This window comes from Bombina bombina, chromosome 1, assembly GCF_027579735.1.
Source record: "Bombina bombina isolate aBomBom1 chromosome 1, aBomBom1.pri, whole genome shotgun sequence".
In the NCBI taxonomy this organism is placed as follows: Eukaryota; Metazoa; Chordata; class Amphibia; order Anura; family Bombinatoridae; genus Bombina; species Bombina bombina.
This window is the reverse complement of record NC_069499.1, coordinates 140,460,142-140,477,902: the sequence shown is the minus strand read 5'-3', so window position 1 is coordinate 140,477,902 and position 17,761 is coordinate 140,460,142. Positions and strand designations below refer to the sequence as shown.

Genomic DNA, 17,761 nt, shown 5'->3' with positions numbered 1-17,761 from the left:
GCAGAAATGTAAAAATAGCCTTGGTCCCAAACGGACAGAAAATGGAAAAGTGCTCTGGTCACTAAGGGGTTAAAGACATGATTTATAGGGCCATTATAGTAGAAACTTGCATGCTTTAATCTGTTTGAGTAGAGCATGTCATTTTAAGAATATTGGTCCTGTGTTTAACCCCTGCAAACTCAAGATTAGTTTCTTATAAGTTTCTTTATTCGGGTAGAGCATGCAGTTTTAAACAAATGTTCCAATTTACTGATATTATCTAATTGTGCTTTATTCTCTTAGTATCCTTTGTTGAATAGGTAGGCTTAGGAGCACCAATACACTACTGGGAGCTAGCTGCTGATTGGACGCTGCACATATATGATTCTTATCATTGGTCACTTTCTCCTTCAACTAAGGATACTAAGAGATTGAAGCAAATTTGATAAGAAAAGTAAATTTGAAAGTTGTTTAAAATCATATATTCTTACGTAATGATTAAGGAAAATGTTGGAGTTCCCTTTCCCTGTATCATAGCAGCCATCAGCCAATCACAAAAATGCATATTTACTGTGCACTCTTGCACATGCTCCGTAGGAACTTGTGCCATAGGGGCATATTTATAAAGCTCCGTATGGAGCTTGATGCCCCGTGTTTCTGGTGAGCCTGCAGGCTCACCAGAAACAGCAGTTATGAAGCAGCGGTCAACCCAAGTACGATCGGGTTGATTGACACCCCCCTGCTGGCAGCCTATTGGCCGCGAGTCTGCAGGGGGCGGCGTTACACCAGCAGCTCTTGTGAGCTGCTGGTGCAATGCTGAATATGGCGAGCGTATTGCTCGCCATATTCAGCGAGGTCTGTCGGACCTGATCCGCACTGTCGCATCAGGTCCGACACACCTTGATAAATATGGGCCTTAGTGTGTGCATATTAAAAGATTATGCACAGTTTGATAATGGAAGTAATTTGGAAAAAAAATTGTTTTTAGTTGCATGCTCTATCTGAATCATGAAAATTTAATTTTGAATTTAGTGCTACATTTATCAAGATCCGAAAGTCCCAATTGGTCATTTTGAGCCTGCAACTGATATTTATCAACTCTCTCTGCAACATTAGCAAAACCGTTTATATTAATAAGCCCTACACAAATTGGTTGCATGAGGGCAGGGGAGCGGCATTGCTCGAATAAATGTGCCCCACTATTTGTGATGAAATGTGGTTAGGTTCACATGTGAACCCTGTCTGTCCACAAATTGATAAATCTAACCCTTAGTGTCCCTTTAAGAGCGGGATGATTCTGTGTGCAAAGATTTGCAGTGGAACAATGGGGTGAGGTCTTTTTCTCAACTCTGTGGGCTTATTTTATAACATTTTTATTGTGAAGAAGAGGCAGGTTATCTCTGCAGACACAAATTCTTGAAAACTGCAAATCCAAGGATCTATGATATTATCTTCTAGATAGAACAGTTTCCCAAAATAGTTCTACAGAAACCTCTGGGAGATATGATATTGCGAATGTATTAATTTACCAAAACATTTTAAACACAGCAGCCATAAATATACAGCTTCATTCTACATAATTAAAAATGAATCCTTATGTCAGGATGAATTACCTTTTGGGCTTTAATTAATCTTAAAAAGAAAACTATCTTTAAATAGATTTTTCCTCAAAAAAAGCATTTTATTAAAAAAAAAAGAAGAAATTTGTCGATTAAAAAAAGGGGAAAAGTGGGCAAAATAAATAATAAGCATATACAGGCACATATTCCTAAAACCTGAATTCCAAAATCCAACCTTATTCTAAAATCCAAACTTTTTCACTGATTATTTAAAAAAATTTTTTTTTATCAAAAATGGCTCCTTGCCTGTAAGTCACAAAAGTATTTATTAAAAAATGTTATAAAACTACCTTTAGTTACATGTATAAGCTGTATTATGACTTGTAAATATTGCCTTATTATTATTATCGGTTATTTGTAGAGCGCCAACAGATTCCACAGAGCTGTAAACATAGGCGGTATACAAGGCAGCAATTATAGGGATCAAATGGGTAGAGGGCTCTGCCTAGAGTCGCACTGTTGTCAGCTCTTAAGAAGGTGATCTACAAACAGCTGGACTCTTAGGGGGTTCAGGGGATAGCAATGGAGGAGAGGAACTGGTATTAGGAAGGGTTAGTGTAGGTTGTATGCATCCCTGAACAGTAGAGTCTTTTGGGAGCACTTGAAGCTTTCAAAACTAGGGGAGAGTCTTGTGGAGCCAGTCTGGAGAAGTCCTCTAAACGGGAGTGTGATGAGGTAACAAGAGAGGAGGAGAGTAGGAGGTTGTGAGCAGAACGAAGGGGATGGGAGAGAGAGTATCTGGAGACAAGGTCTGAGATATATCAGAGTCAGAATTTTGTGTTTAATCCTGGAGGCAAGAGGAAGCCAGTGAAAGGATTGGCAGAGAGGTGCAGCAGATGAAGAGCGATGTGTAAATGATATAAGATATTATTGTTTACACTTGGTCCCATCCCCTCTCCAAACTGTCCCATTTTAAAGCTGTAGATATTCCAATATCCAAACTATTCCGAAATCCAAACTTTTTCTGGTCCCGTGCAGATTGGATAAAGAGTTTTTACCTGTATTGGAAAGTTGTCTTACTGTGCTATTTTGTATTACAGTCTCAAAACATTTACTGTCTCTTTAAAAAAAAGTCAAAATTAAACTTTCATGATTCAGATACAGCATTTAATTTTACGTTTTGAATTCACTTCTGTTATCCCATTAACTTTGTTCTTTTGGTATTCTTTGTTGACAAACATATGTACATATCCTCAGCAGCAGCAATGCAATGTAGCTAGCTGTGATTGGTGGCAAAACACATTTTGTCTCGTCATTGGCTCACCAGATGTGCTCAGCTAGCTCTTAGTAGTACTTTGCTGTTGTGGAGCTGACTTTTTAACTATGTGTTTAATCCTTTTGCAGGGATAAATGCAATCAATAGTGCAATGATAAAATGCTCTAGCATATAAAAACATTTTCTTTTTGCACTTTTATGTCCCTTTAAGCCTTTTGCTACATATTACAGTACCTAAAATGTAGTGAAAAAAGGTAAAGAAATAAAGAGTAAAATGATATTCTAGCAAAATAAATAAATAAATAACCTGCTCTATTTTGTCCTTGAAATGATCCATTCATGAAAGTCTAACCTTGTCAAATATATGTACCTAATCTGCAGTTTATCTTTTAAAGCCAAACAGTTAAGATTTTGTTAACACAGTGACAGTGGGGGAAGCCCTGTCACCTCCAGACTCAAGTCCGGATTGGCTCTTCCAAGTTAGGAATGTGGTGGGTGGAGTTTGACCATTTGAAAAACAGTCGCAACAAACAAGGTGTTAATCTGTTCAAATAACATTCAGATTGATGCAAGGTGTTTACTGTCCCTTTAAATTCTAAAACAGAACCATAGCTAATTCTCTTTATATAACACAGCCAATGCAAGAGTAAATGTTTCAGACTGGCACCAGAGCTATTTTGTCATGGTAGAGTCAGTTAAATGCCCTAAAATGTTCATCTGCTGATATGTGTATTGGAATTGGTGTGGCTTTTTTTCGATTTGGAAATATAAAGCACCATAGCTTTAAGGTATCACAAAAATGATGACAAAATGCCAAAGGATCACAGTAAAGCACAGTGTGAACTCAGCACTGATAAAGCTGATATTTTTTTTCACTATGCAGATAACAGTAAAAAGAGTAGCTTAAGAATAACTGCTCACATTACCCTTTTTACATAGAGATATTTTCTAGTCAGCCTTTTACAGATATGCTGTGTCACTTTCAAGGGATTTAACACTGTGATTCTTAAACTGGTGGTATGTGTAGTGAGAGTGTATGTATATGAGTGAGTGAATGTCTGTGTGTTCCACCTCCCAACTGTCCCTATTTGAGAGGGTCAGTCCCTGACTCTGAGACAGCCATATATACCTCCTTTACAGAATTTCACTTGGCCCCACCCACGAAACACCCAGAAACTGCCCTGACACACCCAGATGCACACTCACTTTCAAATGAAAAGCATCTAGATTGGCTGCTTTTAAGTTCTTCTTTAACTTTGTGGCTTCGGCGGAAATTTTGAGGCAAAATATCGTCATTTTTTACATAGAGATGTTTAGGGGATATTTTCTTGTCAGCTTTTTACAGATCTGCTGCGTAACTTTCAAGTGATTGAGCATTTGGGTAACATTATTATATTTTCTTCATGCATTTATTGCAGGATTATGTATATTTATTTTTCACATATATATGCAATGAAGACCATCCTGTAAGATTTGCGTTTTTTGCACTTTTATTGGTTTCTTGCTGAACATGAGCAGTGTCAATAAATTGCCTTACAGGATTGCTTAGGGTGAACAAAAACCTGCAAAAACCTTATCACTAAAGAGTTTCATCACATGGTATCAGGACATGCTATGAGTTGACTGTACATACATTTATAATTAGATTAGTGGGTCTTTAGAATTGTTAGGAAAATTGACTTGTGATAAATTATATCAGGAGTTGATCCATTGGAATTAGCCATTAATGCTACTGACAGTAATATGTTTTAAAAGCCCATTATAGATCATTCAGCAGAATTGTGGAAGTGCAGGAAAGATTCACTTGGATTGACGTTGCTTAAACATTCCCATGTGCTATTATAAAGTGCTTTAACCTATCTCTGGGTGAGGATCATATTGTAAAGGGACGCGGAAAAAGGCATTTGATTAATTTTAGTTATTTAAAATGATAAATATTACTAAAGTTACATGTTTTTAAATCTTTTAGAACTTGTTTTCAGATGTCACCCAAATCTCCTGTTTTTCCTGAAAGTGCAATGTGAGCTTCGAAAGCACAAAATGATATGGACACCCATTTCCCTCTAATGGAAAGCAAACATGAGCTAAAAGGGAGGGTGCGTAGCCTTCCACAGGGGAAAAAAAAAAGTAACTTAAACATAGTAATATCTGTGGCAAGAGATAGTTGCTTGTTGTACACATTAATTGCACATCATTTTAATAATGGTGTCTTAGCATCAAAGTGTCACTTAAAGTGATGGGAAACTTTACATGTTTTAAAATCAGATCCGGAATCTAAGCGATATTTTAGAGGGACTTTAGTTAATCACTTCTAATGAAGATTTACTATAACTTACTTGTTCATCTTTTAGTTCCATTCTAATACACTCTGCGCTCCAGCCGCCCACTTAAAAACACATTTTCTTTTTTATGACACGATGAGTCCACGGATCATCTTAATTACTAATGGGATATTCACCTTCTGGTCAGCAGGAGGAGGCAAAGAGCACCACAGCAGAACTGTTAAATAGCTCCTTCCTTCCCTCCCACTCCAGTCATTCTCTTTGCCTATGCTAGTGATAGGAAGAGGTAAAGTGAGGTGTTAGAATAGATTCTTCAATCAAGAGTTTATTATTTTTAAAGTAGTACAAGATTGTGCTGCTTTGTCCTAGGATGTAGCCATAGTCCATATCAGTCTCTACAGTAGAGCTTTGGTGGCTTTAGAGCAATGGGAACTTGTGGGACATAATTCTCACTGCGCCTCCCATAGATTGTTTGCTGCCCTGTTTGTAAAAGTCTGAGGGAAGAGAATATACTCAGTACTTTTTTTGTTCCACAGGCCAATATGAGGAGGACCTCTCAAGCCGGGTGGACTGCCCTCCTGCCGGGCAGATTTCTAAGTTAAGTGCTAAATTCTTTTTTCTGGAAAGGATGCATACACAGAAAAATATAGCACTCTTTATACTTTATAAGGGACACTAGATGACACTGGCCCTAAAAGGGAAGGGGGACATGTTATCTCGCAGTGAAGGCAGGCATTGGATGACGCGGGGAAGTGGCTCTGTTTTTTATGATCTAGCATACTTGCAACTCCCAACAGCTTGTTTATTAAATTGCAGCCATCTGGGAGGTTTATACTGTTGTTGTACTCGACACATGTTAAGAGTTAAACAGGTTAGGTGCAATGCTTGCTCCGTTGGCCTTATTTCATGTTAGGTAGCCGACCGGGAGGTTATTTAGTAATATTGCCATGTTGCAGCATGTCTGTATTTACAACTATATGATTGCAGCTTCTGCTTTACTTTTTCCCGCCTGGGAGTTTAGCTGGAGACGCCCACGATGGGCGGGGCTAAGTTACGGCGCCATTGTTGCGCATTCTTTTGTCTCCTTCCCGGATAGTCTCTAAAGAGTTTTTTGCTGTGAACCGGATGCCTTCTCTGCTGCGCTGTGTCTGTGCAGCGGAGAGGCTCCTGTCATTACTTGATTAACATTGAGCGCTGCGGATGCCTGTCTCTGCTGCGCTGTGTCTATGCAGCGGAGAGGCTTTTATCATGGCAATAACTTTGAGTGCTATGGATGCTTTCTCTGCTGCGTAGTGGTCCTTGCAGCGGAGAGGCTTCTCATAGCAAGTACAACTTGAATATATTGTGTGCTACGACTTCTCTGCTGCATTGTGTCGCATGCAGCAGAAAGGCTTCACACACAGTACTGGTCAAGTGTGTTGATAGTCTGGACGCCATTTCTGCTGGGTTGTATAATACAGCAGAGAGGCTTTACCTGCAATAACTTATTTGTGTTTACAGTAGTCAGGATGACAATTATTTATTTGTGTTTCATCCGATGTCTGGATGATTTCCCTACAAGATTTTATGAGGTCTGGAGATCTTTATATTACTAAAGAATCTTTTTTGTTAAAAATAAAACAGTGTTTTTAACATTTAAAGAGACAGTACCATCCGTTTTTAATAAACAAATTGTTAATTCTTCAAGGTCCAAGAGGCCTTTTCACCTTATTCTTGGTATGTATAATATAAGGGAACTAGGTTAGAGTGTTTCCTTTAAATTTAAAGTCACAGTACTTTTGGTAATATTCCGTTTTATTGCATAAAAAGTGAATAGGGTATACACAGTGCACACGTTATGTCTTGATACTTCTGTGGACGACCTAAGTTTTCTGTTTCCCATGTATTATAAGGTTTTTCTTTTTGTTTTCTTTTACAAAAAAAAATAAAAAAAAATTTCAGAGCCAACATTGCATTGGATGTTTCTGAAGCACTCGGGCAATGTTCAATATTTTCTGCAGCCTTCTCCTCAAGTGTCCGAAAATCTTAGCGTCCATTCATCCAGTGCCCTGCGCTTACTTCACGACTCCTCTTGGGGTTTTCTTGCAAGACATCATTCCATCTGGGCTTGTCAGGTGTGTTGTCGGCTTTTCCCGTGCAGCAGGGAGAGCGCAAGAGGAAGAATAAATATTCAATGAGTGAGGTTTCTGTTACTGTAGATTTTCTTAGAGGTTCCCTCCAAGTTACATGAGGAAGGGGATACTTAGATAGTACGATCTCAGTTCTGACGGTATGATTCCTCACGCTGATATTGAAGTAGTATCTTCAAGTTTAAGCTAGTTCTGCTCCGGTTATTACTATGGAGTTGTTAGCTACTCTGGAACGACATTTCATCATTGTTAATTCATGTGGTACCATGAAGTGGTACTAGGACATGAGAGTGAATGGGTATAACCCTTTTATTTACTTTTCCAATATTGTCAGAGAGGTTTTTATTTGAGACCCTCTCAAGGAGTCTTGGAAGACAATTTCCATGCTGAACAGGAGACTTCTATCCCTATAGAAGATATTCCTTTTCAGGATCCCATAGATATTTGGGTAGTGGGTTTGCTCAAGATCTCTGTGGTTGAGCTCTGTAGCAACTCATGGGTTGCAGGCTTGATCCCCAGTAAGATCAATAAAAGGTGCAGCGCCTTGAGACCCTTGAGGGTGATTAACCGATAACTCTGGTTCAGGAACACGGTCTGAGATTTATTTCAAACTGGTGGTGGCTCCCAAGAAGGAGGAAGCCTTCAGACAGATTTTAGACTTTCAAAATCTAAACAGTACCGTCCTTCTAGGTGGAATCTTTTCGTGCCATCCTTCCTTGGATCCAGGAGGATCAATTTCTGATAAGTTTAAAGGACGGGTATCTGCATGTTCCCATCTATGAGATCATTGCAAATTTCTATGGTTTGTCTTTCCTTAAATCTTGCCACAGCTTTTCAGAATTTTCATGGTGCATTGCAGCCCCATATTTAGATGATTTCCTAATCCAGACGACTTCGTTACAACAAACAGGTTCGCTAACGGACATGGTGTTATCCTTCCTACATTCTACACAAGTGGAAGGTAAATCTGGGAAAGAGTTCCTGAGTCCTAATTTTAAGGTAATTTTCTGGGATCTATGTTAGATTCCCTATCAATGAAGTTTTTTCTGCCGGAAAATCAAAGATTATTAATCCTTGTCTTGTTTTTCAACACACTCTTAGGCCATCACTGGCATCAGTGGCTCAGTGCATGGAGGTAATCGGGGTGATGGTGGCAATAGACATCTTCCCGTTTGTTCGGTTCCATCTCAGAACTCTGCAGTTAAGCAAGCTCAGGCATTGGAACGGAGATTATGCGGATTTGTCTCCGTGAATGCTACTATATCAGGAAACGAGGGATTCTCTTCCATGGTGGTTGTCTCTGGATCATCCTACCCAGGGAACCTGCTTTCGCAGACCTTTTTGAGTGATTATGACAACAGTTGCCAGCCTTCAAGGGTGAGGAGCAGTCTGAAGTTCCCTAAAGGCTCAGGGAGTTTGAACTCAGTCTGAGTCTGTTCTTTCCATAAGTATTCTGGAGCTGAGAGCGATCTTCAATGCTCTCCTAGGCTGGCCTCAGTTAGCCTTGGTCCAGTTCATCAGGTTCCAGTCGGACAATATACCTGTCAATGGTTTACATCGATCATCTGGGAGGAACGAGAGTTCCTTAGCAATGACAGTGGTATCCAAGATAATTCAGTGGGCGAAGGCCCACTCTTCCTACCTGTTGGCGATTCACATCCCAGGGCTGGACATCTGAGAGGCCGACCTTTTGAGCAGGCAGACGTTTCTTCCGGGGGAGTAGGAACTCCATTCGGAAGTGTTCTCCAGCCTGATTCTCATGTGGGGTCAGCCGGAATTAGATCTCTTGGCATCTCTACGGATTGCCAAGCTTCCGAGATACGGGTTGAGGTCCAGGGACCCCCAGGCGTAAATGATAGATGCTTTGGCGGTCCCTTGGACATTCAGTCTAGCATACCTATTTCCTCTGTTTGCGCTCCTTCCTCGGGTAATTGCTCGAAACAAGAGAGGGCTTCAGTGATCCTCATAGCTCCGGCTTGGCCTTGCAGGATTTGGTATGCAGATCTGGTAGAAAGGGCATCTCTCCCATTGAGGAAGGACCTCTGATTCAGGGGCCCTTCCTAAATCCAAATCTATTTTCTCTGAAGCTGACTGCTTGGAGATTGAACGCTTAATTTTATCTAAGCGGGAATTTTTTGATTCGGTCATAGAGACCATGATTCAGGCTTGTAAGCCTGTGACTAGAAGGATTTACCATAAGATTTGGCATAAATATCTTTATTGGTGTGAATCCAAGGGCTACTCATGGAGTTAAGGTTAGGATTCCTAGAATTTTGTCTTTTCGCCAAGAGGGTTTGGAGAAGGGTTTATCGACGAGTTCCCTAAAGGGTCAAATCTCTGCTTTATCTATTTTGTTACACAAACTTCTGGCGGATGTCCCAGATGTTCAATCTTTTTGTCAGGCCTTGGTCAGGATCAGGCCTGTGTTTAAACCAGTTACTCCTCCGTGGAGTCTTAATTTAGTTCTCAAAGTTCTTCAAGGGGCTCCGTTTGAGCCTATGCATTCCTTAGTTCTATTTCTTGTAGCTATTTCTTCAGCTCGTAGAGTGTCAGAACTCTCGGCATTGCTGTGCGATTTTCCTTACCTTATTTTCCATTCAGATAAGGTAGTTTTACGTACTAAACTTGGATTTCGTCCTAAGGTTGTTTCTGATAGGAACATTAATCAGGAGATTGTTGTTCCTTCTTTGTGTCCTAATCTGCCTTCTCAGAAAGAATGTCTTCTGCACAATTTAGACGTGGTCCGAGCTTTAAAGTTTTACTTACAGGCGACTAAGGACTTTCGTCAGTCTTCTTCTTTGTGATTTTCTCAGGAAAACGTAAGAAACAGAAAGCTACGGCTACTTCTCTTTCTTTTTGGCTGAAGAGTATCATACGTTTTGCATATGAGACTGCTGGACAGCAGCCTCCGAGAGGATTACGGCTCATTCCACAAGGGCTGTATGCTTCCTCATGGGCATTCAAAAATGAAGCTTCTGTGGAGCAGATTTGCAAGGCTGAAACTTGGTCCTCTCTTCACAATTTTTCAAAGTTCTACAAATTTGACACTTTTTCCTCAGCTGAGGCCACTTTTGGGAGAAAGGTTCTTCAAGCAGTGGTTCCTTCCGTTTAGGTTCCCTGTCTTGTCCCTCACGTATCATCTGTGTACTCTAGCTTGGGTATTGAATCCCATTAGTAATTGATGATCCGTGGACTCATCGTGTCATAAAAAAGAAAAGAAAATGTATGCTTACCTGATAAATGTATTTCTTTTTTGACACGATGAGTCCACGACTCGCCCTGTTCTTGTAAGACAGGTTGTGAGTTATGTAAACTTCAGACACCTCTGCACCTTGGCTTTTCCTTTCTCTTCCTAACTTCGGTCGAATGACTGGAGTGGGAGGGAAGGGAGGAGCTATTTAACAGCTCTGCTGTGGTGGTCTTTGCCTCTTCCTGCTGAACAGAAGGTGAATATCCCATTAGTAACTAAGATGATCCGTGGACTCATCGTGTCAAAAAATAAATAAATTTATCAGGTAAGCATAAATTTCTTTTTTTGTGTGAGCGAACAGTTTGAACTGTTCTCCAATTGGAAATCTATTTACACAAAAATAAGTTGTGTGAGTGCCATAGGGCTAGAGCGCCGATTGGAAAACAGTCAAAACCGTTAGCTCACAAAAAATGAGTTTTGAAGGGGACATTTTAAGTGCTGGGTATCAGAAAGTTACAGTGCGTCTTCTTTAGAAGTGATCAGTTAGTCCTTTTAAAATATTGCTTGGATTCCGAACCTGATTTTAAAATATCTAAAGTTTACACCACTTTAAGTGGGTGATTGTGCTTAAAGTGAATGTCAATTGTCACTGTTTTGAAGCCTCCAAATAATTAGCTTTTTGTCTATTAGATAAACCGCCACTTTAAAAAAAAGATTTTGGGGGGCGGAGCAAGCCTGGGAACTGAGCGGTTGTCTATCAGCATAGCTCCGGCTATATATTATTAATAACTATATACCTACCTGCTCAGCCCAGCTTATTATGCAACAATAAGGTGTCTGCAGGCCTGTGGAACAGAATCAAGAAGCCCAGGGACTTATAATCTTCAGCGAGTCCAAAATTTAAGCAGATTCTGTGACGGTTCCTACTGGGACTTTAGAGCCGCGGCCATTTTCCAGCTAACGGCAGGAGAACTGCCAACTTCAAATAATTTACCTATTTAGAGTGCCAGGGTACAGACAGTTTAGAGTATGGAGATGGCTAGTGCTGCTATTTACAGACTGCTGTCAGACTTTGAGCAAAAAATACTTGAGAGATTTGACAGCCTCGAGGTGAAGCTACGCGACATGCGTGCGGGGTCGGCCATGTTTGACTCCTTGGCTTACACGGGGACTAGCGGGCAGAGTAAAGGAGGACAAATGAACATGCAGCGTGAACCTGTATACCCGCAGAGGAACAGATGCGAGGAACCGGCACACCTGGGAGCTTGTGAGATCCTCCCGCCCGCCTTGGTTCCTAACTGGGGAGATGCGGCCGGCTCTCTCGGGTGGGACCGAAGTGGGGTACAAGCTGGACGGATGGCTAGAGAACTTCTATGCGCTAAACCCCAGCTACTTAGATCGGGACTCTTCTATCTGCCTAGTACAGGACTTCTACTGCTACAAGACGAGGTCTGCAGGATTTTGGGGCTTTTGCCCGCTGTCCCATTGACATCTGAAGCCGCCTCCTGGCGAAACATACAGACCCCATATACCTATGTGAATAATGCCTCCCGGACCGGCATAGGGTAAGGGACATGAGTGGACTTGCGGGGTGTGTGAGATTTTGACCCCGAACACTACACCTGCTCAGGATCACTCCGTTGGGGTTTGTTGTGTTTGTTCCCACCAGCTCCCCCAACGCTGGACTGTATGTGTGTGCGGGAATGAACCTGCCCTATCTGAACAATGGGTATCATGGCTCCGGTACTCTTTATAGCACTGATGCAATTTTGGCTTACGCTCAGGACATTCGGGTGCTTTGTGCCTGGTCTGCTGGGTGTGCTGCTGTTATAAGAATGTTTGACACTCAATTCAACCCAGTCTAAGTTTAGACAATTTGTTAGCAATGCTCTGTTTTTTTTCTTTTCTAGGTATCTAGTAACTGCCTAACGGCTTGTTCAGCTACGCATATTTATTTGTCTGTATATAAAGGCAGACTTGGCCACTTGTGAGCAGTTTGGAGTATCTCAGGGTTTCTTAGTGGGACGCTAAATAACCCATTCTCAGGGGGTGCGATTGGAGCTGCCCATCTGGCAGTGTTATTTATTATACAATAATTTACTGTATCGCTACAATATACTCTGCCACTGCAATTGGAAAAGTATATAGCACTCCTCTGATAAGTTGGGTACTAAGGGGTCCCTCTAGCTATTACCCCCTATATACTGTGATACTACATTACTCTATTTAAGGGTGTGGGATTAGAGCTCCCCATTGGGCAGTGTTAGTTATTTAGGCAGACATTTACTGCATTACTACACTATATTCTGTCACTAGAACTGGAACAATGTATAACACTCCACCGATATGTTCGGTGCCCTGGGGCCCCCTAGCTATTACCCTCTATAGGTACCCCTTACCTATTCTAAATACTCCTGATTAGACAGGTGGCTGCTGCCCTCTAATTGAGGCAAGTCCTAATAACATTGCAACTGTGCCTAACTAATACTGATGTGTATACTGAGCCTCATTAATAAGTTGGATCCTAGAGTACATCTACAAATGTAATCCTCTGCATATTGAAGTACATTACATATATGTTTTCTGTTGGGCCCAGACAAAATATAAATGTATGACAGAGGGTGATGTTTATTATCTTACAGCTCTATCTTAAGACAGGCCCCGCTGTGCGTAGCTAAAAGTCTAATCTAACTAGTATCCTTCTGTGCAGTTTTAGACTATATGAGGATTGTAAAAGCCGACGTGTGTGTGCTTCGTGTGTTTAAGACAGTTCACTACTAATTAATTATTGAGCATATTTGAATACTTTACCTAAACTAGTTACCTATTCCTCCAAAAACTTGAGTGTATATATCCTGGCATGCAGATCCCTTACAATATCACTATATACTGAACCTTGACCTTTATAGCTCTTAAGGGGTTGCTCTATGCCTGTGCTATTAAGGAGTGGCTATCCAGCTAAACTGATACAAAAATGTGTGTACAAGTTTTAGAATTGTTGTTTGGGACTATAACTAGGCACATGATTACAGAAACACAATAGCCGCTCTTGATATCCGAATAGATACCTATTGTCCTCGGTGCCCCTGGGGCTTATGTTAGGGATCACTTGTTAATTATCTGATTTAATTCCGCTCCCCTTGGTCCCTCTTCTCCTCTTCCCTTCCCCCCCCCTTTTCCTATTCCCTCTTCCCCCTTCCCCTTCCCTCTTCCCCCTTCCCCTTTCCTCTTCCCCTCTCCTCTCCTCTTCCCCTCTCCCCTCTCCTCCTCCCCTCTCCCCCCCTCTCCCCCCCGTCTCCCCCCCCTCTCCCCCCCCTCTCCTTTTCCTCCCCTCTCCTTTCCAACCTCTTTCTTTTCCCCCCCTCCCCTCCCCTTCCCCTCCTTCCCCTCTCCTTTCCCCTCCTCTCCTTCCCCCTCTCTTCTTCCCTTCTTCTTCCCCTCATCTCCTTCCCCCCACCTCCTTCCCTTACCCCTCTCTCTTCCCTTCCCCTCCTTCTCTCCCCCTCCCCCCCCTACCCTACCCCCCACCTTTTTCCCCTTACTCTCCCCTTCTCCAAGTATGTGGTAAGGGATAATCATCTTATCCTCCACGTCCATATTTGGCAGAGTGGTATTGTCTCTGCCCTGCTCGTGGAGCCTTGTTTGAGAGTGTCCCGGTTAGCTTATAAAAATGGCTCCTCGGGAATTTCCTATGTTTACTATTATGTGTTCATTACATCTACATACTTTTTTATTTTCGTCTTAGTATAAGAGTTTTCTCACTTATGTACCTAAAGTATGGTAATCTACACACCCCATATTACTATAATAGTCATCATATAACACCTGATTTTCATTTTGTTTGTTATATGCTGAGAATCTTTCTTCCTGTATGTTATGTCTCCAGACAGGTACTGACTTTCAGATCCCACAAGTGGATCTATTTCATTTTGTTGACACATGCTTTCCCTGTTACTTAACTGTAAAATGGGGCTTTATTAGGGTCAATACCGTGCTCCTCCTAATGTCACTGTATTACTGTTTGATCGAAGGACTACTGTCATGTACTTTTGTTTGAGATATTGCCCTATCAACAATGTTTGTACTTGGATGTTTTATTGCCTCAATAAAAATAATTTAAAAAAAAAAAAAAAAAAAAGATTTTGTATATATTTATTTTACCAACTTGATGCCGTTTGCTAGCCCAACTCCTCCCAGCTGCTACTTCCTACTTCTCAGTGTGACGTATAGAGCGGTCGGTCCCAATTGTTCTATCCGTATCCTTGAAGCGCTGTAGAGTAGAAAATTTCGGCTTTAACGCATGCGCATTAGGAGAGCGGGACATTTTTAAAAAGGGGTTTGTCCTCCCTGGGGGATCAATGATTGGTCAAAATTACGGATCTGAATCGGTCACTCAAATAGCAAAGATGGCGGGTGGAGGAACTTTACTGCGATCGAGGCGATAAAAAGCTCCTTTTTTAGACAAAAGCAAGTATTGCATATAAAATTATGAATTAAAGTTAATCTATTTTTCAATGTGGATTACTGTGACGTTCAGTGAATAGACTGACTTTACATTCACTTTAAGTATAAGAAGCAAAATTCAAGGGGTGGAGGTTAATTCCTCTCTCTTATGCCCCTCTGGACACCCATAGATGTATGTGCTCTTAAGACAGTGGAGCATTTTGTTACTGTGCACTTACCTCAATAAGTCCAGCAGGTGTTGAGGTAGATCTGCCCATGCTGGGCCGGTGGGATTTTTTTCTATACATTAGTCCATTTTTAGAGAATCAAGCCTTAAGGCTTTGCACTTTTGTGTTTTTTTTATGTGCTTCTACTGCCATCACATACCACTTGAATATCCGATTTAAAAAACAGGCTGTTCAGCATCTCAACCGTTGGGGCTCACTTAACTGTTCTCTTATAGGAAAACCCTTTAAGTCTGACTTGTTAGTGTTACATGAGACGCTGAGAGACACTGCATCTGTTGGAACTGCAGTTGTAGTCTGGAACTAGGATTACTAGTGACAGTGCTCATGCTAATGTGTTGCTTATACTTTATAATACTTTTCTGTATTCGGTCTAAATTAATTTTTTATGATTTAGACAGAGCATCCATTCTATTATCAAGTTTACTTTGTTTTCTTGGTATCCTTTGTTTGGAAAGCATACCTTAAAGGGACATGAAACCCACATTTTTTCTTTCATGATTTAGAAAGAGCATACAATTATAAACAACTTTCTAATTTACTTCTATGATCTATTTTGCTTCATTCTCTTGATATTCTTTGCTGAAAAGCATATCTAGATATGCTTAGTAGCTGCTGATTGGTAGCTGCACATAGATGGCTCCTGTGATTGGTTCACCGTGTGCATTGCTATTTCTTCATTAAAGTATATCTAAAGAATGAAGCAAATTAGGTAATATAAGTAAATTGGAATGTTGTTTAAAATTATATTCTCTACCTTAATCATGAAAGAAAATGTTTGGGTATAGTGTACCTTTAATAGGTTCAGGAGCAGCAATGTACCTCTGGGAACTAGCTGGTGGTTGGTGGCTACACATACATTATAAGGCCAAAATGTGGATAACCATACTAACTATTAAGTTCAGGTGTTTTAGCCACACCCATTACTAACAGGTGAATACAATCTAGCACCTAGCCATGAAGTCTCCATAGATGAACATTGGCAATACAGTCAATGGTTCTGAAGAGTCAAACTACTTTTTGAACGTATCCTTGTCATAGGATGCACCACTGAAACTCACAGAGCAAGGCTTCTGAGTGCTGAAGCATGTAGCGCGTGAAAATTGCACATCATCTGTTGCATTACTTAATACAGAGTCCCAAACTGCTTCTGGAAGCAACATACCCACAATATCTGTGCGTTGGGAACTTCATGAAATGGGTTTCCATGGCCAAGCCCCTGTACACAGGACTCACATCAATGCGTGTAATGCCAAATCGTCAGCTGGTGTGGTGTAAAGCATGATACCACTGGACTCTGGAGCTGTGGAAATGTGTTTTCTGGAGTGATAAACAATATTTCTGGCAGTCTGATGGAAGAATCCTGGTGTGATGAATGCCAGGAGAATTGGATCTGGAATGTTAAACAAGCTTATATAGGAGTGATGGTCAGATGTCCACATACTTTTAGCCATAATGTAGATGTGCATCTTCTCGTTCTGATAAACCCCAGTAGTGCCTTGCTGCTCCTAGATTTACTCTTCAAAAAAAGAATACCAAGAGAACAAATCAAACGTGATAATAGAAAACAATGTGAAGTTGTTAAATATTGTGTGCTCTAAATGAATCATAAACATTTCATTTTAACTTTACTGTCCCTTTTTAATAGTGATTTTTTTTTTTAAAAAAGAACTATAAATCACAGTTTTATAATTGTTGTTTGCAACCAATTGGTGCTAAATTCATTTTTTCCCCTCTCTTTAGGTACAGCAGCAGGTGCACCCAACCTTGTCGGCTAAAGAGGATTCTTTGTACTATATAGAGGAGCTGATCCTCCAGCTCTTAAATAAACTATGCATTGCACAGCCAAGGACTGTTCAGGATGTGGAGGTAAGTGGCTCTGGTGCTGTCATTAATCCTGAATATAGAATATGAATTATATAAGAGCTGACTGGCTGATAGCAAGTAAACATCAGAACTGCAAAGGCATCTAGTTCTCTCTCCACAATCCATTTTTATTCTCTCAATTAAAAGCGAACTGATCTGACTGAAATACTTCATGCTGAAAGTTCCTTTATTTGCCTGCAGTGTATGCCGCTCTGAGTGCCGCAGGCTGCCCATGGCAGAACACTTTTTTTATAAGGTTAAGTTCCACCTCTTAGCCAATAGCCATGCGGCCCAGTTGACATGCTCTATGGCTGCAACACTATTGGCTAACATCACCTCATTGATAAAATAGCGTTCTGCAGTGGGTGGCACTTAGCGCGGCATACGCTACAGGCAAAGGAACTTTCAGAATGAAGTATTTTATACTTTATGACTGAAAGTCAACTTTATTTGTAGCACTGATAAATCCTAGTGTTTCAAAAATGCTAACATTTACCATTTAAGTTCAAATTTCATGTCCATTTAAAATGTTTAAGGAAAATTAAAAAAAAAAAAATTCTAATATACATTCACTATTTATTTTGCTTGTTTTTGCATTAAGATACCTTTGAGAAGTTCCAAAAAGTTCCACTCTCTCCCCCCAGAGAAGCTACAGTGCCTTCATCTGCAACATTATACACAGTCTGCAACAATCTATACATTGATTGGTTGGCTCAGAGCACCTGCAGTTTACAACTGCCTCTAATTGGCCATAAGCCCAAAGCAAATGAAACCAGTAACAAATTCAGCTAG

General features: G+C 40.7%; 1 protein-coding gene across 1 annotated transcript in view; it reads left to right on the top strand.

Annotated features, from left to right (window-relative positions):
- The window catches only part of SOS2 (SOS Ras/Rho guanine nucleotide exchange factor 2), a 355,579-nt gene that overhangs the window by 107,257 nt on the left and 230,561 nt on the right, over nucleotides 1–17,761 (top strand). The window contains exon 2 of the mRNA XM_053697641.1: nucleotides 16,847–16,972. Within this exon, the coding sequence (XP_053553616.1) occupies nucleotides 16,847–16,972 (126 nt within the window). The remainder of the gene's footprint in view (nucleotides 1–16,846; nucleotides 16,973–17,761) is intronic.